At 40.7% G+C, this 20,072-nt stretch overlaps 1 protein-coding gene across 4 annotated transcripts in view; it reads right to left on the reverse strand.

Moving 5' to 3' along the window:
- FANCI (FA complementation group I) overlaps nucleotides 1-20,072 on the reverse strand; it is a 105,432-nt gene that overhangs the window by 58,261 nt on the left and 27,099 nt on the right. For all 4 annotated transcript variants that reach the window (XM_045058809.1, XM_045058810.1, XM_045058811.1 and 1 more), the window contains exons 3-10: nucleotides 16,375-16,447; nucleotides 7,958-8,088; nucleotides 7,394-7,550; nucleotides 7,257-7,314; nucleotides 5,601-5,642; nucleotides 4,695-4,818; nucleotides 3,909-3,994; nucleotides 1,576-1,702 (exon numbers count right to left, since the gene is read on the reverse strand). In XM_045058809.1, the coding sequence (XP_044914744.1) occupies nucleotides 1,576-1,702; nucleotides 3,909-3,994; nucleotides 4,695-4,818; nucleotides 5,601-5,642; nucleotides 7,257-7,314; nucleotides 7,394-7,550; nucleotides 7,958-8,088; nucleotides 16,375-16,447 (798 nt within the window). The remainder of the gene's footprint in view (nucleotides 1-1,575; nucleotides 1,703-3,908; nucleotides 3,995-4,694; nucleotides 4,819-5,600; nucleotides 5,643-7,256; nucleotides 7,315-7,393; nucleotides 7,551-7,957; nucleotides 8,089-16,374; nucleotides 16,448-20,072) is intronic.

Consider the following 20,072-nt stretch of genomic DNA (forward strand, 5'->3'; position numbering starts at 1 on the left):
CAGGCTCCAGGCTCTGAGCTGTCAGCACAGAGCCCAACGCGGGGCTCAAACTCACAAACCGTGAGATATGGCCTGAGGTGAAGTCAGACTTCCAACCGACTGAGCCACCCAAATGCCCCAATACTAATCCTTATTCTTAGGAAACACATGTGGAAGTATTCAGGCACTAAATTGGACTTCTACTTTTAAATGATTCAGAAAAATAATATATGTCAGAGAGATAAGGTAAATGTGGCAAAATATATATATATATTTTTTAACGTTTATTTATTTTTTTTGTGACAGAGAGAGACAAAGCATGAACGGGGGAGGGTCAGAGAGAGGGAGACACAGAATCCGAAACAGGCTCCAGGCTCTGAGCAGTCAGCACAGAGCCCGATGCAGGGCTCGAACTCACGGACCCGCGAGATCATGACCCGGGCCGAAGTCGGCCGCCTAACCGACTGAGCGACCCAGGCGCCCCCAAAATATTTAAAAACTGGTGAATCTAGAGTTGCCTGGGTGGCTCAGTCAGTTAAGTGTCTGACTCTTGATTTTGGTTCTCAGGTCATAAACTCGTAGTTTATGAGTTTATGCCCCACATGGGGCTCTTTACGGATAGCATGCAGCCTGCCTGGGATTCTCTCTCTCTCTGCCCCTCCCTCTGCTTGCACACTCTCTCTCTCAAAATAAGTAAACATTAAAAAAAAAACCAAAAAACCCCAGCTGAACCTAAGTGAAGGGTATATAGGTGCTCATTGTGCTACAGCGTTTCAACTTTTCTGTGGGTTAAAATTTTCAAAATAAAATGGAGGAAAAAATAGGTCCTTTATCTGTATATTACTTTTCTTTCAAAAGAGCTCAAAACACCTCTAATTATTATCTTATTACTTCATAATTATTTAATGACAAATGACTTAGTTTCACAAAATCCCATAAACACACTACTAGAAACAGGCAATATCCCAATTCTTAAATGGGGAAGCAGAGATCAAGGTTGAAGCTCACAAAAGACAATGATAGAGTTAGGATTAAATGTTAAGTTTCCTGTTAAACAGTATTTTTTTCTTTTTCCTTATTTTTTTTGAGAGGGGGAGCAAGTGAGCAAGCAGCAGAGAGACAGAATCCCATGGCAGGGAGGCGGGGAAGGGAGGGAGAGGGAAGGAGGGGGAGGGGGAGAGGGGGAGAGGGGGAGAGGGGGAGAGGGGGAGGGAGGGAGGGAGGGAGGGAGGGAGGGAGGGAGGGAGGGAGGGAGGGAGGGAGAAGCAGGGCTTGAGCTCACCCAATGTGGGGCTCGAACTCCCAAACAGTGAGGTCATAATCTGAGGTGAAGTCAGATGCTTAACTGACTGACCCACCCAGGCATCGCTTTTTTTTCTTTTTCAAACATTAGAATATTGAAGGTTTGGATTTAAAATAGAACTTGCTTAAGAATGTGATGACGTCATATATTTTCTACTTTCAAAGTAAAAGGCATCCTCTAGATTAAGGGTCATTCTACAATGCTTCCACTTTTTCCCTGTCATTAACTAGCTTGAATTCAAACGCCCTGTTTCATAAAGAGATCCCTGGATCACCTGAAGAGTTTAGGGCTACCTTGAAGTGTTTCAGGAGTTCTCTGCCTAGTTCACAGTCCAATTTGATGGCAAACACAGTATGTAGAATAACGGTGCCTTCCACATGACGAAGTTCACCTGCTGGCACAGTAACAAGATCCAACAGCCTAAAAGATTCAACAGAAAGGTATGAGCTACGGTTTGAACAAGAGACAATCATGCACATCCTCAGATAAACAAGTAGACCCAACTCAAGCCGAACCTGTACCATCACCGGAGGCAGGCAGTTAAGTATAAATTCTACTGCCTCGTTCCTTGCCCCTTTGTAACACAACCTCCTGAAAGAACTGTCTACTGTCATTAATTCCACTTCTTTACCATTTCCCAGTTAAATCTAATTCAATTAGGCTTCTGTCCCCTCCCTACCCACTCCCCTCAATGCCATTTGACTATTCTTTTTTTTTTTTTTTTAATTTTTTTAATGTTTCTTACTTTTGAGAGAGAGAGGGAGCATGAACAGGAGAGGGGCAGAGACAGAGGGAGACACAGAATCCAAAGCAGGTTCCAGGTTCTGAACTGTCAGCACAGAGCCTGACGTGGGGTTTGAACCCACAAACCCTGAGATCATGACCTGAGCCAAAGTCGGATGTTCAACTGACTAAGCCACCCAGGTGCCCCCCCCATTTGACTATTCTTGCAAGGCTTACAAATGACCTCTATGCTGCCAAAACCAATAATCAAGTCCCATCTTAATTAACAGTTCAGCAGATATGATACAAATGACCACTTCTTTCTTGAAAAACTCTTCTCCTCTGGGTCATTGTCACTGAACTCTTCCCCCCAATTTTTTTTTTTTGCTGGCTCACCTCCCTTTAAGTGGTGGAATGCCTCTGAGCTCAGTCTTGTGTTTCTCTTTCTTCACAATTTCCCTAAGGAACCCCATCCAGTCCCATGGTTTTAGTTCTTTCCCAGTCTCTTATCTCCAGTCCTGACCTCTCCCTACTCCAGACTGTCTACTCAATACCTCCATATGGGATGCTAATATACATCTCAAACTTAACATGGTTAGGACGTGCGGGCGATCTGTCTGCAACATCTGTCACCCCATTGATCGCCAGGGTTGATTCGGCTGATCTGGCTGGCTAGGCGGGTGTCCCTTTCCTCCCTCACCGCTCTATGTGCATCCCTCCCGAAGCTGTGTGCTCTGTCAAAGAGGATGAGCTTCCCCGATAGAGGAGGACTGTTCTTTGGTCAAGGGTATATGAGTAGCTGCGCTCCCCTGCTAGAACCTCCAAACAAGCTCTCAAACTTCACATGGTTAAAACTGAGCTTATTTTGTGCAACACCTGCTTTCCTGTCAGTCTTTCCTAACTCAGTGTATAAGACCATCTTTAGAGACACCTGGCTGGTTCAGTCAGAACACACAGCTCTTGATCTCAGGGTCATGAGTTCTAGCCCCACAGTGGGCATTGAGCCTACCTAAAATTAAAAAAAGAGAGACAAGAAAGAAAAGACCGTCTTCTTATCAATTGTGCAAGCCAAATAACAAAAGTTACCCTAGAGTAGTAGAAGCAGTAGGCCGCAACAGGATTAACAGCATGAGCTCTGTGGCCAAACTGCCTGGACTGAAATTCCAGCTCCATTTTATAGCTATGTTGGGATAGCCCTTCATTTCCCCGTGCCTCAGTTTACACATGCATAAAGCTGAGGCAAATAGGGTTGTTGTGAGGTTTAAAGTGCTTAGAACACCTGACACAGGGTAAGCACTCTACAAATGTTTGCTTTAAAAAAAAACAAAAAAACCAAAACCCTCTTTTTCAAAATGCCATGCTGCATCTTGCATTTGTACTCACTAGTCACTATCCCACTAAAAATGTTCTTTTCCCTGATCTACATATCGTGGCTCTTCTCATCCAAGATTCGGTTAAAATAACACCCTCTCCAAGAGGTTTTCCTTGACCACTGAACCTAAAATAGCTACCCTGTCACTATCAGACCATCTATTTAAATTATCTGCATAGCACCTTCTAATATTTTTCTTATTTATTTTCTGTTCTCTTCTCACAGTATTTAAACTCCTTGAGGAGCAGGGACCTTGTCTGACTAGTTCATCACTGTAGTCCCAGGGCCGTACAGCTCCCGGTACAGAGCACTTTATAAACAGTTTATAAACTTGCAACTTACAGAATAATTACCACTATTCTCCTGGAAAAGCTACAAATGAAAGAGTAGAAGAGCTGCTCAGCAGCTAAAAGAGGGCCAGGGAAGTTCTCTGCTGAGGTGAAGGCAGGGACTGAGAGGTTAAGTAACAATGAAGTAAAACACATAAGATGCCTTGCAAAAATGATTTTATTTCAATACTGTATTACTCACTCATCACCACTCTGTTCCTCATTGTGCTGCTTATCTAGCTCATTGAAGAAAGTTATGATTCCTTCCAAAGCCTTCTTTCTGTTTCCCTGGAAAAAAAAAAGGTACAAAATTAGGTAAGGTCTCCCTATAAGGCCAAGATCACCAAGCTGAACTTAAAATACTTTTTCAGCTTAGAGTATTCTCGAGTATGAATTTAAACAGAGAAATGACAACCTCAAGTCACAGTTAGCATTTACAGAACATTTTTTCATGTTGAAATTGGGTTTGAGGGGCGCCTGGGTGGCTCAGTCAGTTAAGCATCTGACTTCATTTCCATTCATGATCTCACAGCCTGTGAGTTTGAGCCCCACCATCAGGCTCTGTGCTGACAGCTCAGAGCCGGGAGCCTGTTTTGGATTCTGTGTCTCCCTCTCTCTCTGCCCCTCCCCTACTCTGTCTCTCTCTCAAAAATAAACATTAAAAAATTAAAAAAAAAAAAATCCGGTTTGAAACAGCAGATGTTATTAGATGATGGTATTAGACTTCAGTTAAGGGACCACTAGTCCACCCTTCGTGAGATTTTTACCCCCTTTACTACTACACACACATGCCAAATGTGGTAGTACAAGAATAACAGGTGTTTTCCTTGGCTGAAGAGCCTGACCCTTTTACTAATCATATCATCATACGTGAAATGAAAGCATTTATGCCCTAGTATGTAAACCAGGAGTATGAGTAAACTGAATGCTCTTAACTGACCATCCCACTAGAGTTTAAAAAGAAAAAAAAATACTTTTTTATGTGTACCTTTGAGGAGAAAACCAGAAGCTGATAGACCAAAGGTGGTATTTCTTGAAGATTCAACTTGGAGAACATCCTCAACACTTTTTCCGTCACAAATTCCACCTCTTCTGCAGCCAAAGGGACATCCCTGTGGATCAAAGACTCTGAAGGCCAAAGCTATGGCCTTAGTTGGGAGATTAGAATATCATATTAGAATTAGAATATTGTAACTGCCCTTTGGTTTTTCTGTAACAGAGAACCTTAAAGGGAACCAGAAACCTTACATAAGGGAAGTTATCTCAGAAAAAAAAAATCAGGGTCGCCTGGGTGGCTCAGCCGGTTGAGTGTCTGATTTCTTGATTTTTGGCTCAGGTCATGATTTCATGGTTTGTGAGTTCAAGTCCCACATCGGGCTCTGCACTGACAGCATGGATGGATCCTGCTTGGGATTCTCTTTTTTTCTCTCTCTCTCTTGCTGCCCCTCCCCTGCCTGCTCACACACTCTCTCTCAAAATAAATAAAATATTAAGAGAAGAAAATCACAGTTTTTGTTTTTTTGAGAGAGACAGAGTGAGAGCTGGGGAGAAGGGCAGAGGGAGAGAGAGAATCTTAAGTAGGCTCCACACTCACTGCAGAGCCTGATGGGCTCTGCCTGATGGGCTCAATCCCACAACCCTGGGATCGTCAATGACCCAAGCCGAAATCAAGAGTCGGATGCTCAACTGACTGAGCTACCCAGGTGCCCCCAAAAATATTTTAAATAAGTAATTAAAGGGGGAAAAATTCGAGGGGAAAAATCCTATAACAGAAAACAAAGTTACCATTACTCTTATTCAGGGGAAAGTGGTGCTTGAACTTGCTAAATTTCAATTTCTAGCAGGCCAAGTTCACACAGCAGGGCAGGCATACAAAGGAAATAAAGATGCTTACTTGAACATAGAAGTGAGCTGGATTACATACTGCTGATCCCATCTGGTTAAAGAAAATGACAAAGAATATGAAAGTTTATCTCATCTTCACTTATTTGCATATTCCTTTGTAAAATTAATGAGGGAAAAATTAAGGCCATTTCTAGTTTGATTTGGTACCACTGGGAAATAAGATCAAAGAATGAAATAACAGCTTTTAACCTACGAGACTGGCAAAATCAAAGTCTGATGACATTCAATGCTGGGAAGATTTGGGGAAACAAATGGTCTCCACGTACGATTTTAGAGAGTGTACACTGATAGAACCCTTCTGGGAAGATAAGCTGGCAATACTTATCAAGTTTAAAAATGCACATAAGCACAGACCCACCCAAATTAGTATTAGAAATCTATCCCAAGTACATGCTTACAAAGGTCACCTAGATACATAAGGATGTTCATTGCAAACACCTTTTATAATAGCAAAAAACCAAATAACCATATATTATTTATTAGAAAAAATATTTTTTTTTTATTTTTTTTTTCAACGTTTATTTATTTTTGGGACAGAGAGAGACAGAGCATGAATGGGGGAGGGGCAGAGAGAGAGGGAGACACAGAATCGGAAACAGGCTCCAGGCTCTGAGCCATCAGCCCAGAGCCTGACGCGGGGCTCGAACTCACGGACCGCGAGATCGTGACCTGGCTGAAGTCGGACGCCCAACCGACTGCGCCACCCAGGCGCCCCAGAAAAAAATATTCTTAACAATTGGAGACTAGCCAAATACAACAGAATAGTATGGAACTATTAAAAGGGATGACGTAGAGTCGTATATTCTGACATGAACAGATGCAGTAAATGAAAAAATGCAAGGTATATTGTGATGTATATTGAATAAACTCTAGTGTAATTAAAATCAAATAAACATATAGGCACACATGTGCTGATACATACTTAAAATCATGTATATTTTAGGGATCTTATGTAAGGAACCATAAAAGCTGTTATTTCTGATTTGGATAATCTTGGGTGTTCGCTTCTGGTTCTTTTCAATGTACCCAAACATAATCATTGTATTACATAACTTTGTATTCTCTATATGGTAAGGATTTTTCAATTTGATGGTTTTATATATTTTACTTCTAATGGGTCTAAATTTCATGGAGTAGCTCTACCTTAGCTTACACAGGTTACTTACCATAACTTAAATTTTTCTATTATACTATGTTTAAGTTGGTCACAAATTTCTGTGGTGAACAGGCCTACGTATGAGAATCTTCTTATTATGTTGGAGTCTTTCCTTAGGGTGGATTCCCCTATTTCTGGCTTAAAGGTACAACATCATTATGTATCCCACTCACTCAAAAAAAAACATAAAAGATATAGCAGAAGGGTGACCTCTCAGCCTTAAGGACCTTGGGACTCCAAGTAATGCTAGAAGACAACACTGCTCTGTTAAGATGAAGAGTCAAATAAACTATATGTAGTTTAGAACAGAAAATATAGCAACTAATCTCTCAAAAATTCATTGCAAACTAAATGGTTTTACAGTGGTACATTATAAGCAAAAACACAGACCAAAAACTTAGTGATAAAAATTCCTGACATCAACAGTAATCCTTTTTTTGGCCACATGCATGTCTGAGAAAGTGCTACACGTTAATGAGAAAGACTCACCTGCCAGAACACAGGGTGTTAATCAGTTGCTTCTTACATTCTTCCCCACTTAGTTCACCTAGAAATGAAAAATATACTGAGATAAATTTGATTAAGTGACTACAGAAAAGGCCACTAAAATTGGGAAAAAAAATTACCTTTTCCATAAGCCACATTTTCCTTTTTGGCAGCAAGGGTAGTGAGAATAATGGGTAATAACTCCAAAGATTTTCCATTCTTTAGCCTGCCCTCCTTGATAACACTAACAAACTCACTGGCTAATTCAACCAGTAATGGTCCTGGAAAATTGTGAACCTAAAAATTCATGAGACAAAGAAAATGTTAAGCAGAAATCTAAATGTTTCGTCTCTCCAAGAAATAAAGTCTTTTGCTGAATAGAACTGGCAATGAAACCCAGAACTGGTCCTATAAGGGATCCAGGAAGTCATTCTGCTCTGGTATAAAACTTTTGATCATAAAAGATTTCAAAGGTCAGAATCCTCCATCAGTTCTCCAATGTTTTCAAATACACCAACTCTTCAAAGATATCAGATGCCCACCATATCAGAAATTAACGTAAACATGGGTTTATGGATCATCCATCAACTTCTGTTTTTTAATAGTTCTTATTCGTAAGTAGGAACTATGCTAGGTTTGGCACATTAAAGTTTCCCTTCCCTCAACAAATTACAACCCCCCCCCCTCCAAATTTACCCTCTTACCTCCACCATTAGTAATCCTAAAATCTCAGATGCTACTTCTTTCTGCAAATCCCCTGACTCCACCAACTGGATTGAGCGAATGTATATCTTAAGCCTCCTAAGAGCTCCAGCTTCCTCAGAGCAGGGGGAACCTTATTGTTTTAAATGAATAGTACAGAAACAAAGAAAGAAGAAAGTTGAAGGGCAAACAGGAAAAACAGCACTATAGTTTAATAAAGAAGCAGAATTATCAATTTACTGATTACCATTGTGTTTAGAGCAGCAATATTTAAGAGCTTTACAAAAGTATTTAATTTAGGTGGATGACTGAAATGTCATCTTTTCTTCTTCCACCTATGTCACTGATTTTTAAAATAAGTTCATAGTGCAGAAAGAGAAATACCTTCTAAAATATCTTAGAGCCTTTTTTGGGCCCAGTAACCCAAATTAAATGTCTTTAACATATTCCACTTTAAAACATCATCACTGAGGGGCGCCTGGGTGGCTGAGGCAGTTGAGCATCTGACTTCAGCTCAGGTCACGATCTCGAGGTCTGTGGGTTCGACCCCCGCGTTGGGCTCTGTGCTGACAGCTCAGAGCCTGGAGCCTGCTTTGGATTCTATGTCTCCCTCTCTCTATGCCCCTCCCCCGCTCATGCTCGGTCTCTCTGTCAAAAATAAACATTAAAAAAAGTTTTTTAAAAATCACTGAATAATGTCAGTGGGAATGGCAGAAAAATAAAGACCTCAGAAATCCTTTCCTCCATAAAAGCAGTAAAAACACTGATAAAAATAATGAAAATCAACTTGTTCACAACTCTGAAAATTAATCAAAGGCTTACAAAAATCCAGGGAGTGTTTACTTAAGAAAAACAGCTGAATCTCAGTAAGAACAAGTTTTGTGGTATTTTAACATGCCCTCAACTCCCATAGCACCCCCCCCCCTGCCCCCGCAAGCTCAGGTAGTCTTTAAAACCAATAGCCCCACAGTCCTGGTAAAAGCCGAAAGCCAACAGCCTAGCAGCCCCTGGGGGGGACAGAATATGGTTGAAACACCTCCAAAGCCCAATTCCCAAAATAAGAACTGTCATTTGACCAGTCTGGCTGTTCCCTAGAAATTTTCATTACCAAGCTTTGTCTTTCTTTTTTTTTTGAAAGTAAACTCTACCCGCGACATGGGGCTTGAACTCATGACCCCAAGATCAAAAGTCACATGCCCTACTGACTGAGCCAGCCAGCTACCCCAAGGCTTGTCTTTATTTGACCTTTGAACTCGTTCAGTGCAAAAGGCCATTTTTACCCAGGACATCTGTCTAAATCAGTTGCAACTGATTACTATTTTAGATGCTTTGAGGCAGCAATAATAGTTAGGCAAGCAAGAAGCTGACCAAAAAACTTAAAAGGAAATCCTGGAGAATATGCGCATAGGGGGCTTTGAAACATTCTGATGTATCCCAAGGAATCTAGTAAGCCATGCAAATACACTCAGGGCTATCTATGCACAGGCACAGGGAGTGTACATGGCAAAGCAAGACCCAAAAAGACCTTAAACTCTCCCCTCTGGCTGACTGTGAGGCTCTGCACAAGTAGAAAGACTAAACAGGAGTTATAAAACACCTGAACTCTGAAGGTGTACCTCCAACATCACAGGGCTCCTCAGCAAAGGCTGGGAAACTCAATGGTTCCAGGCATTTAAGGAAATCTTTGCCCCATCAATCATTAGCTAACTGCAAAGCTAACCAAACAGACTTCAGTGGCCATACCCAACAGTGCCCATACACAACAAACAATATTTTATATTAGTTCAGAGGAGCCACCATAAAGACAAAAGGAGTATCAGAACAGCAAAAACATATCTGGAAGAGGAGACTGGTATCTCATTTCCAGAGTTCCCACAAAATATCACTTAAAATGTCCCAAGAGTATGGCCCATATCCAGGAAAAAAGAGAATCAATTAAAAACTGTCCCTGAGAGAGCCTAGATGTTAGATTACTAGACAAAGATTTTAAATCAGCAGGACAGGCACCTGGGTGGCTCAGTCAGTTGAATGTCTCTTGATTTTGGCTCAGGTCATGAATCCAGGGTCATGGGAACGAGCCCTACGTCAGGCTCCTCACTGAGCGTGGAGTCTGCTTAGGATTCTCTCTCTCTCCCTCTCTCTCTGCTCTCCCCCCTGCCTCTCTCCCCTGCTTGAGCACTCTTGGACTTAAAAAAAAGTTTTAAGTTTTTTAAAAAAAAGTCTTTAAAGTTTTTTTTGAGAGAGAGCAAGAAAGGGAAGGGCAGAAAGAGAAAGGTAGAGAGAATTCCAAGTAGGCTCCACACCATCAGCACAGATCCCAACATGAGGCTCAAACTCACAAACTGTGAGATCACGACCCAAGCTGAAATCAAGAGTCAGACACTTAACTGACTGAGCCACCCAGGTGTCCCCAGAAAAGGATTTTAAATCAGCTGTTTCCAATATGTTCAAAGAAAAGGAAACCATACCTAAAGAACTAAAGGAAAATATTAAGAACAATGTCTCGCCAAATACTGAGTATCAAAAAAGAGACAGAAACTGTAAATAAGTAAATAAAAATTCTGAAATTGAAAAGTACAATAACTGACCTGAAAAATCCACAATAAGGTCTCAGCAGATCTGACCAGGTGGAAGAAAGAATCAGAGAACTTAAAAATAGGACAACTGAGGGGGCACCTGGGTAGCTCAGTCAGTTGAGTGTCTGACTTCAGCTCAAGTCATGATCTCACAGTCCGTGAGTTCGAGCCCCGCATTGGGCTCTGTGCTGTCAGTTCAGAACCTGGAGCCTTCTTCGGATTCTGTCTCTCTCTCTGCCCCTCCCACTCACGCTCTCTCAAAATATGAATAAACATTAAAAAAATTTTTTTTTAATTGGGCAACTGAGATTATCCAGTCTGAAGGACAGAAAGAAAAAGAAGAAAAATGAACCAGCCTCAGAGACCTGTGGGATATCATGAGTGCTAACACAAGACATAATCAAAGTCCCAAGAGAAAGACAGAAAGGGCTGAAGAGAAAAAATAATAGCCTAAAACTTCCCAATTTTAACAAAGACTAATTTACACATTTAAGCAGCTCAATAAATTCCAATAGGATAAACCCAAGAGAACCACAGGTAGACATCCCATAACAAACAGCTGAAATCAAAGACTCTTCCTCATAACAAAGGCCATCTGTGGAAAACCCATAACAATCATACCCAACTACTAAAGATTGAAAGAATTTCCATAAAACATTAAAAATACAAGAATGTCCACTTTTGCCACCTCTATTCAACACAGTATTAGAATTCCAGAATAGTTAATGTATTTAGGGACACTGAAACGGTACACTTAAAAAAAAACAGCAAAGACAAAGAAAGAATCTTGAAAAAGCAACAAAAGAGAAGCAAGTCATCTGGAAGAGTATTCAATATAATTAACACCTGGTTTCTCATCAAAAAAACCAACCCTCCAACCCCCCCCCTCCCCTGCAACACTGAAAGGCAGAAGGAAAAAGGATAAAGGCACCTGGGCAGCTCAGTAGGTTAAGCATCCCACTTTGGCTCAGGTCATGATCTCGCGCTTTGTGAATTCCAGCCCCACGTCGGGCTCTGTGCTGACAGCTCAGAGCCTGGAGCCTGCTCCCGATTCTGTCTCTCCTCTGTCTGCCCTCCTCTATTCAAGCTCTGTCACTCTCTTTCAAAAAGATACACATTAAAAAAAAAAAATTAAAAAAAAAAAAAAAGGAAATGGGATAACACAAACTGCTGAAAGGGCTGTCCAACATTTCTACAACCAGAAAAACCACACTTCAAAAATGAAGGAGAAATTAAGAATTCCTAGATTAAAAAAAAGAGAGAACTTGCTGCCAGAAGACTTGCTCAGTGCTAAAGGGAATCCTTTAGGTTGAGATGAAGGACACTAGACAGTGACTTAAATCCACATGAGATAGCACCAATAAAGGTAACTACATAAGAAAATACAAAAGTAGTAGTAATTACTTTTTCTCCTGATTTATAAGACTTGTAGAAAGCAATAAATAGAAATCAGTGTTGATTGGGGTGCCAGGGTGGCTCAGTCGGTTGAATGTCTGAATCTTGATTTTGGCTCAGGTCATGATCCCAGGATCATAGGATCAAGCCCCATATCAGGCTGCTTGCTGAGCGTGGAGTCTGAGTTTCCCTCTCTCTCTCTCTCCCCGTCTCTCCCCCCTGCTCATGCGTGCTCTCTCTAAAAACAAACAGGGGTGTTTGGGTGGCTCGGTCAGTTAAGCATCTGACTTTGGCTCAGGTCATGATCTCTTCACTGTTCATGGGTTTGAGCTCTGCAAGCATCTGACTTTGGCTCAGGTCATGATCTCATCACTGTTCATGGGTTCGAGGTCTGCGTCAGGCAGGCTCTGTGACAGCTCAGAGCGTGGAGCCTGCTTCAGATTCTGTGTCTCCCTCTCTCTGTCCCTCCCTGCCTCTCAAAATTGAATAAATGTAAAAAAAAAAAAATTTAAACAAACTTAAAATTTTTGTTGATGGGCAGAAATATGTAAAGATGAGTTTGTATGACAGTAGCCACACACAGGAGGGAGAAAAAAGAAGCTATATAGAGAGCAAAGTGCTGTAAACTATTAAAACTAAGCTGGTATTAATCTGAACTAGACTGTTATAAATTAAGACATTAGTTATAATCTTCAGCGCAACCACTACGAATGTAACTCAAAAACATAATAAAAAAGATGACAAAGGAATTAAAATGGTACACTAGAAATTATCTATTTAACACAAGACACATAAAGTTAAAAAAAGACCTAAAACAAAGAAAACAAATAGCAAAATAGCAGATGTAAACCCTACCTTATCAGTAACTACAGAAAAGGGATCAGACATTCTAATCAAAAGACAAAGATTGGCAGAATAAATTTTTTTTAATTTTTATTTAATTTTGAGACAGAGATGAGATGAGATGAGAAAGAAGAGAGAGAGAGAATGACTGGGGGAGGGTCTGAGAGAGAGGGAGACACAGAATCCAAAGCAGACTCCAGGCTCTGAGTTGTTAGCACACAGTCCAACGCGGGACTCGAACGTATAAACTATGAGATCATGACCTGAGCTGAAGTCAAAAGCTCAACCGACTGAGCCACTCAGGAGCCCCTGGCAGAATAAATTTTTAAAAATTCATTTATATACTGTCAACCAGAAACACAATTTAGACTCAAAAGACACATAATTTGAAAGTTAAAGAATGGATGGAAAAAGATATACCATGCAAATAGTAACCAAAAACTTGGATTGGCTATACAAATATTAGGAAAAAAAGACTTTTAAGGGGCACCTCGCTGGCTCACTTGGTTGAAGAATCATCTGATCTTGATTTCGGCTCCAGTCATGATGTCACAGTTTGTGTGATCAAGCCCTGTGTCCGGCTCTGCACTGACAGATTCTCTGACGGACTGATTCTCTTTCCCTCTCTCTCTGCCCCTCCCCCACTCACACTCTCACTCTCAAAATAAATACCTCAAAAATATCTCAAAAAATATATACACCATGCAAATAGTAACCAGAAACTTAGATTGGCCATACAAATATTAGTAAAAAAACACTTGGGGCGCCTAGGTGGCTCAGTCGGTTAAGCGTCCAACTCTTGATTTTGGCTCAGGTCGTGATCTCAAGAACCTCGGAGATTAAGCCTTACATCTAGCACTGTGCTGATGGCACAGAGCCTGCTTGGGACTCACTCTCTTTCCCTCTCTCTCTCTGCCTCTCCCACGCATAAGCACACTCACTCTGTCTCCCAAAATAAAAAAAAAAAACTTAAAGAAAAAAAGACTTTAAGGGGCACCTGGGTGGCTCAGTTGGTTAATGAGTTGTCCAACTCTTGATTTTGGGTCAGGTCATGAGCTCACGATTTGTGAGATTGAGCCCCGGTCCAGCTCTGCTGACAGATTCACTGATAGACTGATTCTCTCTCTCCCTTTCTCTCTCTGCCCCTCCCCCACTTGCACGCTCTCTCAAAATAAATAAACTTAAAAAAAAACACATTTTAAGGGAAAGACTATTACTGGAGACAAAGGACATTTTATAATGATGAAAGGTCAATCCATCATCAAGATACATACAATTATAAATATATAAGCATCTAACAAAAGAACTCCAAAATATACAATGGAAAAACCAAAACAACTGAAGGGAGAAATGGACAATTCAACAAATGAAAACTTCAATACCCTACTTTCAATAATGGATAGAACAATTAGAAGATAATCAAGGAAATAGACATAAACACACTAAATCTGACATCTATAGAACGCTTCGTCCAACAACAAAAGACACAATTTTCTCAAGTGCACATAGAACATTCTCCAAGATAAACAACATATCAGGCCATAAAAAAAATTCTGAGTAATTTAAAAGGACTGTAATCATACCATTTATGATCTGTGATGACAGTGGAATGAAACTAGAAATCAATTAACAGAAGGAAATCTAAGCAATTCACACATATATGAAAATTAACACAGTCATAAATACCAATGTGTCAAATGAAGAAACACAAGAAGTTAGAAAGTACCTTGAGATGAAAAAAAGCAAAAACACAGCATTGCAAAAGTTATGGAAAGCAGCTAAAGCAGTGCTTAGAGGAAAATCTATACTTGTAAATGCCTTTATTAAAAAAAGAACAACAACAAAAAAGATAAATCAATAACCTAATCTTCCACCATTAGAAACTATAAAAAAAAAACTAAACCTAAAGCAAGTGAAAAGAATATGAGTAAAATCAGACCTAAATGAAATAAGGTATAAAGGAATAGAGGAATACAGAAAAATCAAGGAAACCATTATCTTTTTCTTTGAAAAGATTAAAAAAAAATGGAAAAATCTTGAGTGACCAAGGGAAAAAGGAGAAGGTTCAAGTTATTAAATCAGCAATGAAAAAGGAGTGTTACTACCGATCTTACAGAAACAAAAAGGATTATAAAGAAATACTATAGGGGCGCCTGGGTGGGGCAGTCGGTAAGCGCCCGACTTCAGCCAGGTCACGATCTCGCGGTCTGTGGGTCTGAGCCCCGCGTCAGGCTCTGGGCTGATGGCTCGGAGCCTGGAGCCTGTTTCCGATTCTGTGTCTCCCTCTCTCTCTGCCCCTCCCCTGTTCATGCTCTGTCTCTCTCTGTCTCAAAAATAAAAAACGTTGAAAAAAAAAAATTAAAAAAAAAAAAGCCAGGATTCCAAAACCAAAGACATCATTAAAAAAACAGATCAGGGCACCTGGGTGGCTCACTCGGTTGAGCAACCGACTTCGGCTCAGGGCATGATCTCATGGTTTGTGAGTTCGAGCTCCACATTGGGCTCTGTGCTGACAGCTCAGAGCCTGGAGCCTGCTTCGGATTCTGCCCCTCCCCCTCTCATGCTCTGTCTGTCTCTCTCTCTCTCTCTCTCTCTCTCTCTGTCAAAAGTAAATAAACATTAAGAAAGGTTTAAAAAAAAAAAAAAAAAGATCGGGGTGCCTGGATGGCTCTGTTGGTTGGCTTCAGACTTCTGCTCAGGTCATGATGTCACGGCTTGGTGGGTTCAGGCCCCCACATCCAGCTCTGTGCTGAGGGCTCGAAGCCTGGAGCCTGCGTCAGATTCTGTGCCTCTCTCTCTACCCCTTCCCCAGCTCGTGTGCTGCCTCTCTAAATAAATAAATAAATAAATAAATAAATAAATAAATAAATAAATAAATAAACATTAAAATAAACATTAAAAATAAACATTAAAAAAAAAAAAGATCAATATCCCTGTGACTACAAACACAAACATGCTCAACATTCAGCAAACTGAATCCAGCAACATATAAAAAGGATCATACGCTATAACCAAGCAGGATTTACCAAGAATACAAGATTGGCTCAATGTATAATAATCAATGTAATATATCATATAAATAGAACAGCACAGAATAAAAATCACATATATCATCTCAGTAGACAAAAATGCATCTGAAAAACCCAATACCCTTTCATGAGGAGAACATTCAACAAACTAGGAAAAGATGGGTACTTCCTTAACCTAATAAAGGGTATCTATGGAAAACCCACAACTTCACACTCAATGATAAAAAAAATTGAAAGATTTCACCCTGAGATCAGGAACAATATAAGGATGTCCATTTTCACAAGTGGGGCAGGGGCAGAGAGAGAATCCCAGGCAGGCTCCTTGCTGTCAGCACAGAGCCCAGCGTGGGGCTTGATCCCACTGACTGTGGGATCATGACTTGAGCCAAGATTAAAAGTCGGACGCTTAACCAACTGAGCCACCCAGGCGCCCTGAGAGACTGCAGCTTTAGTTGATTTTGTAAAATTCCCAAAGTCTCAGTGGTGCTTTAAACAGTAAGAAAAGCATCAATATGGGCCACAAGTAAACAAATCTACCAATGTACTCGGAGGTAGAAGAGCATTAGTTTTTATTACCTTTGAAGATAGCTCGCAGGAGCGCTCCAGCAGCTTTTCCTTTCACTGCCTGATTCTGAAGGAGATTAGCCAACTGTAATCAAAGAGAGAAAAAGCTACAAACCTCTGGCAACAATTTCTCTACCCAGTGACCTAAATTCCCAATATGAAGCACATTTATCCGTCAAGTTCATATCCTTCAGAGACTTTGGGTATCACGAATAACGTTTATTAAGATAGAGCAGAGTAGATCTTAACATGATGCACAGCTGTCAAGACTGAAATTTGTTCATATATTCATTCTACAATTGTCTAAGCACAATAGAAGTTACTAAAGAGAAAAGAGAGTGACACGGTACTTTTTTTTTAATCAGTCTTGCCCCTTATGTAGAGAATGGTGGGGGGTTTATGAGTGAAATGATAGGTTAGAAGACTGTTCTAGAGTTCAAGTGAGAGATGATAGTGGCCTAGACCAAACAGCAGGGAAGATGTTACCGGTTGAACAGTGTCCCTCCTCAAATTCATGTTGGAGTTCCAAACCGTAGGACCTCAGAATGTGACCTTATTTGAAACTAGGGTTGTTGTAAATGTAATGAGTTGCAGGCGTTAAGACTGGCGTTAATACAACAAACATCCTCCTAAGAAGGGGAATCCTGGACACAGAGACACATAAAAAGTGAGTGTGCCACGTGAAAATGGAAGCAGAGATCAGGGTGATACAAGCTAAAAAATGACAAAGATTATCAGCAAATTGACAGAAGCTAGGTGAGATTCTCACAGCCTCAAAGAAACCAACATCACTAGCACCTTGATCTTGGACTTAGAGTCTCCAAAACTGTAAAAATAAATTTTTGTTGTTTAGGCTACTCAATTTGTAGTACTTTGTAAATGGCAGGCCTGGCAAACTAGTAAAGGAGATGAAGAAAAGCAGACAGAAGATACATTTGAGAGGTCAAATCAAAAGGATATGCTGTGGTCTGAATGTTTATGTCCCCATAAAATCCACATGCCTGACGTGACAGTATTTGGAATGGGACCTTTGGGAGGTAATTAGGTGATGAAGGTAGAACTCTCGTGAATGGGATTAGTCCACTTGTAAGAGATCCCACAGAGTTCCCTAGCCCTTCCACCATGTGAGGATACAACATGAAGTCTGCAACCCAGAAGATGGCCTTCTACTGGCATTCTCATCTCAGACTTCTAGCCTCCAGAACTAGGAGAAACAAACATTCCTCATTTATAAGCCTGCTGTATTTTGTTATAGCAGCCTGAATGGACTAAGACAGACTTCCTCAGTTTAGAAGTGAAAAGGGTGTGATGATGAAGGAAAAGCAAGCAAAGCTTCTGGCCAAAGCAACTAAATGTGTAAATGTGGCACTAGCCGTTGACATGCTGAAAATCTGGGATTCAGTGAGCATTTGAATCACCCAGAGGGTTTGTTAAATCGCTGGGCTACAGTTTCTGATTTAGCAAATCTGATGTGGGATTCAGAACTACTACTCTTAAGATATCCAAGTGGAAATGCCAAGTAGACAACTGGACATGCCAAAACGGAGCTCAGTGAAGAAAGAACTCAATGGAAATGTAAGAGACCATTCAGGGAGAGATGTAAAGAGAGGAAAAACACCAACATTCAAGGATTAAGAAGAGAAGCAGCAGCCCACAAAGACTGAGAAAGTGAGGCTAACAATATCCATAGAAAGGAATGTCACAGAAGCAGACTAATATAACAGTGAATTTGTTCTCTTCCACAACTACACGTGCCTGATCTTTTGGACTCGAGTCCATTTCTCCCTTCTTAAATACACAAGGAAGTACCTGACTGCTCTGCCTGAAACCTCTCAACAGAATGCTCATCCCTTAACATAACTCTCAAAGGGGGATTTGTCAACCCTTTTGTCTGATTTTCTCCCTCCCTCCAAACCCAGAGTACATCGGGCAATGCCTGGAGACATTTTTAGTTGTCATAACTGGAAGGGTGCGATAATCATCTAATGGATTAAGACCGCGGATGCTGATAAACACCCTACAAGACAAAGGACAGCACCAGTCAGCAAAGAGTTACACAGTCCAAAACGCAAAAAGCGGTAAGGCTAAGAAACCCCAACTCATCTTGAAACCAATGTTTCATTAGAAGGCAGTGTGGCATGGGAGAAAAAAAAACTGGATCCAGAATCAGAAGATGAATCCTGGTCATGACACTTACTAACTTCATAACCTCAGCCAAATTATTTCACTGTTATGTGGGTCCATCTCCCCACCTCCAAGGACTGTTAGGAGGAATAAATTAGATGACAGGTAGAGGACTTTGCACAGAGCCCAATGTACAACAGGTATTCAAATACAGTTCTCTACTCCCTCTGTCCTCAGCTCTCCTCCTTCCTCCATTTAGATCTTTCATCTTCCTTTTTGACTTTATGCTTTTTACTGCATTTTAAAACACAAAAGTCAACTAAGATTACATGTCCTTATTTTTTCAGAAAGCATGAAAGTTGTTCTTTTAATTGGGAGGCTGGAACCACCAAATTAATGGCACACTCCAAAAACAAACTTTTTTTTTTCACAGAACATTCCTCACTTTGCAATGTCTGATATTTTCTCACGATTACAGAGTCTATGCATTCCCAGTCTCAACACAGGTGATACAGCATCCTTCCCATAGTATCACACCTGGAGGCATGTGATGCCCATCTATCCCTCACTGGTAATATTAATTCTGGTCATTCAGTCAAGGGCGTTGCTTAATTTTCCCACTTTGTAATTACTTTCCTCCCTCCTGTTGCAACTAGTGAGCAGTTTGTAGACAGACACTTTGACCATGCACCTATCCTGCTCATCTAATTTTCCCCTAGTATAATGGAAAAGCCCAGCAACAACCACCATTACCAGGTTATCAAAGTCAGTATCACCAGAATGACACAGACATCAGGAGCCCAGGGATACAATACACTGAAAAAGGTACAGCACCATTTCTGGGCTCCTTTTATCAGGGATGAATGACCTCAGGCTAACCATGGGACACATCAGACAGGCACCAATTGAGGAACATTCAGCAAAATAACCGATCAATACTCTTCAGGGTTATCAATTATCAAGATCATGAGAAACAAGGACAGACCGAGGAACTGTTGCAAACTGCAGAAAGGGAAAAATAACAAGTGCATGTTGTATGATGAGCAGGATTCTGGGGGGCGAGAAACATCAGGGGAGAAACAGGTTTGCTAATGGTATTGCACCAATGTTAATTTCTTAATTCTTAAAATTGTGACTAAGGTTATGTAAGATGCTGAGGAAGATACCCAGAAATTCTCTGTATTATTTTTACAACTTTTCTGTAAGTCTAAAAGTAGCTTAAAATAAAAACTAAAAAAAAAAAAAAAAAAAAAAAAACCTCCCTGGATTTAGCACCCACTGATGTTTCTTGCCTGATCCAATCTTCATCATGATAGCTGCAAAATGGTGTTTTTTTTTTTTTAATTAAAAAAAAAAAAAAAATTTTTTTTTTCAACGTTTATTTATTTTTGGGACAGAGAGAGACAGAGCATGAACGGGGGAGGGGCAGAGAGAGAGGGAGACACAGAATCGGGAACAGGCTCCAGGCTCTGAGCCATCAGCCCAGAGCCTGACGCAGGGCTCGAACTCACGGACCGCGAGATCGTGACCTGGCTGAAGTCGGATGCTTAACCGACTGCGCCACCCAGGTGCCCCAAAATGGTGAT

Source organism: Felis catus, chromosome B3 (assembly GCF_018350175.1).
Source record: "Felis catus isolate Fca126 chromosome B3, F.catus_Fca126_mat1.0, whole genome shotgun sequence".
NCBI classification, from domain to species: Eukaryota; Metazoa; Chordata; class Mammalia; order Carnivora; family Felidae; genus Felis; species Felis catus.